The sequence below is a fragment of the Erithacus rubecula genome, assembly GCF_903797595.1.
Source record: "Erithacus rubecula genome assembly, contig: scaffold_104_arrow_ctg1, whole genome shotgun sequence".
In the NCBI taxonomy this organism is placed as follows: domain Eukaryota; kingdom Metazoa; phylum Chordata; class Aves; order Passeriformes; family Muscicapidae; genus Erithacus; species Erithacus rubecula.
Window position 1 is genome coordinate 58,088 of NW_027636365.1, and position 6,913 is coordinate 65,000.

General features: G+C 52.3%; 1 protein-coding gene across 1 annotated transcript; it reads right to left on the reverse strand.

Moving 5' to 3' along the window:
- Positions 1 to 1,853: 1,853 nt before the first annotated feature.
- Positions 1,854 to 2,864, reverse strand: LOC306815159 (olfactory receptor 14C36-like). Its single transcript, XM_079331789.1, has one exon. The coding sequence runs from the start codon at positions 2,843 to 2,845 to the stop codon at positions 1,916 to 1,918; it is 930 nt and encodes a 309-aa protein (XP_079187915.1). The 5' UTR covers positions 2,846 to 2,864; the 3' UTR covers positions 1,854 to 1,915.
- Between the last annotated feature and the right edge of the window lie 4,049 nt (positions 2,865 to 6,913).

Sequence of the window (6,913 nt, forward strand, 5' to 3'; positions counted from 1 at the left end):
GCTTGGATCAGGAAGGGTATGGCCAGGAGGAAAAGGGCAGTGATTCTTCCCCTGTCCTCAGAACTGGTGAGGCCAGCCTTGAGTGCTGCGCCCAGTTCAGGGCTTCCCATTTAGGAAGAACATGGAGGGGCTGGAACATGTCCAGAGAAGGCCAATAAGGCTGGTGAGCGTTTCTGGAACACAAGTCCTGTGAGGAGTGGGTTGAAAGACCTAAAGTTGTTTATCCTGGAGAAAAGGAGGCTCAGGAAGACAAGGTGGTGTCAGGGCACAGGTTGAACTTGATGACATCCAAGGTCTTTTCAAGCTTGGCTGATTCTGTGATTCTCTAAAACCACCCATGGAGGAGCTGCAGGATGAGCCCTGGGCCCCCTCTTCAGAAGGTCCAGCAGTCCAGGTCCCTCAGCTTCTCCACACAGACCCCAAAGCCCATCCTGTCAGTCCAGCAGAGCCTCTCCAACCCCTCCTCACTGCCCAGAAAAGGGAACCCCACCCCCAGACACACCAGCCCAGATGTGTCCCCCTGGCCTGTGGATCCTCTGGCAAGAGAACAGTACGAGGCACTGAAGGACCCTGCAGAAAATTCCTGAAGCACTTGTAGGATGATCCTGCTCTACAAGAGGCATTCACATGGTGTCAACTCAGGAACTGAAATGGGGAGTGAGGGGCCCAGAGAGGAAAGGGCAAAGAGGGATGGGCTCTATGTAGTGGAGGGGACAGGAAAGAAGAAAGAGAAAGAGATCAAAATTTTGAGAGAGTAAAGAAAGCAAAGGTGAAGGAAAAGAAATGCTCAGGGCTGGTTTGGGGTGGCTGCCAGGAAGCCCTGGCTCTGAGCAACAACGTCTGCAGTGGGACAGGATACCCACAGATCATGGGAACAAATTTTCTGGCTGACTGCAGAGGCCAGGACAAACCTGAGTAGTTTCCCTCCTGTCCCCCAGCCCTTGCTGGCCCCAGGCAATTGTGCCCACTCAGCTTCATCTCCCCACAGCAGCACCATGCGGGTTCTGACACCTGCTCTGTGCAATGCAAACAGGGGCTCCTGAGGCAATGCTGCCGTGGCTGTGCCTGCAAGGATGCAGCAACTGTGTGAGCTGGGGGAGAGGCCAGGGCTGCAGAGGGGGGATGCTGTTGGCAGGTGCATGAGGACGCTCTAGGACGCTGCCCTGGACTGTCCAGCGCAGTGGGGATGGATCAGCCCCTGCTCTGCTGCTCCTTGCCAGGGTCTCCCCCTTGCAGGGACCTTGCAGAGCAGCAGCCATGCTGTTTGCCCCCAGCCTTCCCATGACCAGCCTGGGGCTGTTCAAGGGGGTTTTCTCTGCTCAGCACTGGCCTGGTCAAATGTTCTGGAGAGAGCCTGGACATGGAGCCTGGAGCCCCCAGGCCCTGCCCTGAGGCAGTAGCGCTGCCCCAGCAGTGCCCATGGCCTGTCTCTGCTGGAATCCCTGCACTGCCACCCCCAGGGCTGTGCCTGGCCCCGAGAGCACTCAGGCCCTGCAGCAACACGAGGGGAAGGAGGGCAGTAAGTCAGTGGCAAGGGAGCAGCACTGGCAAGACCAAGTGCTGCTTCTGCTGGGCACAGCTGCTGTGCCAGCACTGATCTGCCCCAGCTCTGCACACAGACATTGCTGCTGCAGCTCCAGAGAAGGGAATAAAAGGTCTCTGGTAAGAACACTCTGCTGGGAGATGGTTTATTCTGTTTAAAGTGAGTGAGAGCAGAGCTCATCATTGACGCAGTCAGTGGATCACAGTGAAGGTGAAAAAAGCAAAATAAAATATGGTGAAGGCAATGACAGTTCTTTGTGCAAAATATTATAAAAACTAAAAAAAAGAGAATGAAAAAAAAAAACCAACCAAACCAACAAGGACAATCAATGATGACTTTCACTACAAGTGATATGCTGAAACAGCATGAAGTTTAATGTTTCTGAAAGCCTCCAGTAATCATTATCCACACTGCAGCCTTTAGCTCCTGGTTCCTCAGGCTGTAGATGATGGGATTCAGGGCTGGAGGCACCACTGAGTACAGAACTGACAGAGCCAGATCTAGAGTTGGGGAGGAGATGGAGGGGGGCTTCAGGTGAGCAAATATAATAGTGCTGAGGAACAGGGAGAGCACAGCCAGGTGAGGGAGGCAGGTGGAAAAGGCTTTGTGCTGTCCCTGATAAGAGGGGATCCTCAGCACAGCCCTGAAGATCTGTACATAGGAGAAAACAATGAACACAAAACAACCAAATCCTAAACAGGAACTAACAGCAAGAAGCCCATGTTCCCTGAGATAGGATTTGGAGCAGGAGAGTTTGAGGATCTGGGGAACCTCACAGAAGAACTGGCCCAGGACATTGCCATGGCACAGGGGCAGGGAAAATATATCGGCGTGCAGCAGAGCATTGAGAAAGCCACTGGCCCAGGCAGCTGATGCCATGTGGACACAAACTCTGCTGCCCAGGAGGGTCCCGTAGTGCAGTGGTTTGCAGATGGACACGTAGCGGTCGTAGCACATGATGGTCAGGAGGAAATACTCTGCTGAAATGAAAAAAGCAAAGATAAACACCTGTGCAGCACATCCAGCATAAGAGATGGTCCTGGTGTCCCAGAGGGAATTGTGCATGGCTTTGGGGACAGTGGTGCAGATGCAGCCCACGTCAGTGAGAGCCAGGTTGAGCAGGAAGAAGAACATGGGGGTGTGCAGGTGGTGGCCGCAGGCTACGGCGCTGATGATGAGGCCATTGCCCAGGAGGGCAGCCAGGGAGATGCCCAGGAAGAGGCAGAAGTGCAGGAGCTGCAGCTGCCTTGTGTCTGCCAATGGCAGCAGGAGGAAATGGCTGATGGAGCTGCTGTTGGGCATTTCTTCAATATGGCCATGGTGGACTGTTGAAAGAAGACATTAAAAAGCTCTATTAGTTTTTCTTGAGTCAATCCTTTGCAATTATATTAGGCATCCTCTTAAAACCACTTATCTTACTGTGGAAGAACTTAACTAAAAGCTTTTTTTTTAGTTCAGTTTTGTTCTGCTGAGTAGCTTTCTCATCCTCATCATTGCTCTCAACCTGAACTGGGGGGATGCAAGTGGGAAAACAGTGGTTCCATTGGTGCAGGGCAGTCAGACCTGTTGGTCCTATACAGCTTCCCTGTGCTCATTACACCTCCCTATTTTTCAGGGTGATCACAATTACAACATGTTTTAAAAATAAAGTGGAGATTTTGAAGGCCCCAGATTCAAAATCAGTCTGCCTAAACTCTTCTCTCATTTCCTGTGTTGCTGAACACGGAGACATATCCAGTGATGGTCTGGCTCGCTGCTGTTTGGAGTTGTGCCTACTGAGAGCTGTTTCTCTCTCTCCAAGCCTTGTCCCTGCTAGTGCTGCCAGAGCCCAACCCAGCCCTGGGGACTCAGCTGAGCTCTGCCCTGCACACCCCTCCCAGCACAGGCCACTGCCCAGTGGCATCTCCCTGTCAGCAGGGCCTTAATGGCAGCTCAGACAAAGTGAAATGCTGCAAGTCAAGGTGCTGCTGTTGCTGTCTGTAGGTAAAGGAGGGTGAGGAGGCACTTTGTGAGGGAGATGTGAGGCAGATCTGCTGATCCCCAGTGGGAGAGTGCAGGAGTCTCAGTGACACAGACACACCTGACAGCCCCTTTCCCTTCCCTTGAGGAGAAAGCTGAGAGCAGCCCTGGCCATGCAGCACCATCTCCACAGCAGGAGGAATCTGCCCTGATGGGATTGGCTCTTTCTACCTCCAACTTCTCCCCACAGTGCATGGGGAGATGACAGGGAGGCTGAGAGCTGCCCCTGGCAGGTGGCACATGTTCTGGGCTGGCCAAGAGCCCTGTGGACTGCAGGAGCTGTTCTGCAGGACAGCCCTGGGCAGCCCTAGCTGCAGCCCCAGCTTCAGCCGAAGGAGCCGTCCCTGGCAGCAGGAGCCGTCCTGCCCTGTCCCTCTGACCGTGCCCAGAGTCCAGGCTGTGGGCTGTGCTGGCACCAGGAGATGCTTCCATGAGCACAGGGGATATTGCCCTGCATCCACAGACTCACCATGTCCAGAGCTGTCAATGTGTTTCCCCAAGTGAAGTCTCAGCTCAATGTCTGCCCAGTCCTGATTGCCTTCAGCCTGACTGTGCCTGGCTCCTGTCCCCTCAGTGCCTGCAGGCAGTGTCCTCAGCCCTGCTGGGCTGGGACAGGAGCTGCTCCTGAGGAGAAATGTCTTTTTGAATCTTTTCCTGGTTGACAGGGTTTCCCTCTGTTCCAGGAGACACAACACTAGGACTTTAATGACCCTCTAAGGAGTCAGTTATTTTAAAATCAGATTCAGTCCCTGAGAGAGTGTTTTCAAAAAAACTTCTCAAGAACTTGAAATTAAATTGATACTCCAAAGTTTCTTGAAGTTTTAATGGGTCTCACTGAGGGACTGGACTGAGAACATGTCCCAGGGTTCCAATTCGAGCAGAACAATGGAGGCAGTGATGAGAGTTAGAAACAGAAAAATAAAGGTGTCTCTGCTGCTGAACAAACCTGGATGTGTTTCAAAAATGCAAAGGGCCAAGGGCTGAGCCCCAGCTCCTGGCCAGGAACATCCTGTCCCTCCCTCATTGCTCAGGGCTCTTCCTGTGGCACTGGGCACTGGGGATGTGCAATGCCAAGGGCAGGACCATGCGGCAGCCCCTGCCAGGCTGCTGAGCAGGGACAAGGAGGCAATGAGGCCCCAGCACAGCAAGGCTCACTTGTCCCCTGCTGGCCTCAGGCCCAGGGCCAGCAGCCATGGCCCAAGTGCTGCAGCAGTTGGCTCTGGCAGGGCCTTTTAGCTGCTGCCCATCCCTGTGCCCTCTGCGGCCCAGGTTGTCCTACAGTGTCCCTGCCCTGTGCCTCTGTCCCTGCAGGCTGTCATCATCCCCCAGCTGCCCCACCTCAACTGGCCCCTTCCTTTCCTGACAGCTCTGCGTCCTGCCTGCCTCTGCCTGGCCACACAAAGCCTTGGGCTGCTCCACACTCCTTCTGGGGGATGTGTTGCACCACAGCCCTGCTTTGGGTGAGAAATTCCTTTCTCTTTTTGCTCCATCTGTGGCTCCCCATCTGCACTTGGCATTATTTCTTTCTTTCTCTGCCTGTTCTTTACTATGTCAAAAGGATTCTCTTTCACTGAAATAGCCCTTCCATTCTTTCCACTGCTCTTCCCTGCTATTCTCATTCTCCACCCCACTGAGCACAGAGCTCTTTTGTCTCTGTATATTTGTCATGTGGTGGAGGCCTCCGAACCCCACCTTGGGAGATCTCTGGGCTCTCTCCAAAATGTTGGTAAATAGAAGGTTCTGCTCATATTTTTAGAAAATCACCAGAGGACAAGGCAGCCAGTCCTGTGTGTCCTGACTACCTTTGTCTTGTGCAATCCTTAGATAGCTGCAGTTTTGGAGGTGGATTCCCAATTTTTGCCTTTGATGCCTAGGTGAGAAGGGCAGTCCTTTTCCACTGGAAGGAAAGCACTGAGCCCCAGTGTTTAGTGGTAGATGAGAGACAGCCCTCAGGAGGCCAAGGTCAGGCAGATCTGTCTCTCCTGGCTTTGGTTGGGAGTACCTCTTGCATATAGGGAAATTTTCAGGGGATGTACCCATTTGATCTGTGGGCACCTGGAAAGAGGGAAGGTTATTTTCCCAAGGAAGGAAAGCACAGAGCCCCAGTGCTCCCAGGGCTGATGAGAGGCAGCCCTCGACATGCCAGGATCACACAGACCTTTATGGTGCCCTGGGTGGCCCAGCCAGCCAGATCTGTTCCATGTCCCCTTGGTTCTCTGCAGCCCCAGTATCACAATGTTCTGCTTGGTTCTGCAGTGTCACAATGGCCCTTTGGTTCCATGAGGCCCTGAAGTGTCATTATGGTGTTCATGGTTCCATGAAGTTTTCACAGTGTCACAATTGTTTTTTGGATCCATGGGGTCCCCACAGTTCACCATGGTCTCCACAGGAAGGAAACAACCCAGCCCCAGTGTTGCAGGGGCAGTTGAGGGGCGGTCACCAGAGGCCAAGCCCAGCCAGATTAGATGGTAGTGGCAGATTTTGTCCGGGAGCTATCTTTGGATACACAGAACTTTTGAGGTGAAATACCAATTTCAGAAATGGATGTCTGGAGGAAAAAGAGGGTTCTTTTCCATAGGATGGGAAGCATGGAACACTGTTGTTTCAAGGGCAGATTAAAGGCAAGCATCAGAGGCCATGGCCAGCTCTACCTCGCTCTTCTGGAAGCTTCTGTGTGAAAGAAATTCTTTATATAGGAAAGGGATTCTATATTTTCTATAGGAAAGGATATAGGGAATTTTGAAGGTGGAATCTCACATTCAGCCATTTTTGCATTGATAGGGAGGGTGGCTCTTTCCTGTAGAAAGGAAAGCACAGAGCTCAGATGTTTCAAAGGAAGAAGAGGAGACAGGTGTCTACTGGGAAGCCAAAACAGCCAGGCCTGTTTGTCCTGGCAGCTTTCGTCATGGAGAAGTTTTTGAATATACATTGTTTTGTGGGCTGAGTCTCAATTTCAGACATGGACACCTTCAGGAAAAAGAACAATTCTTTTCCATAGGAAGGAAAGCACGGAGTACCAGTGTTTCAGGGGCAGGTGAAAGGCAGCCGTCAGATGCCATGGCCATCCAGACCTCTCGGTTCTTGTAGCTTGTCTGAAAGCAGTCCTTGAATACCGGGAATTTTGGAAATGGAACCCTAAATTCAGATATTTCTGCATTAATAAAAGGGATGATTTTTCTCCAGAGGAAGGAAAGTACCGAGCCCCAGGTTCTCAAAAGCAGGTGAGACACCCCCTGAGAGGCCAAGGGCAGCCAGATCTGTCTGTCCTGGCAGTTTCATTTGGGAGAAATCCTTGGACATACAGAGTTTTGGAGGTGAAATCCCAGTTTTAGCCATGGGTGCCAGGTTGAA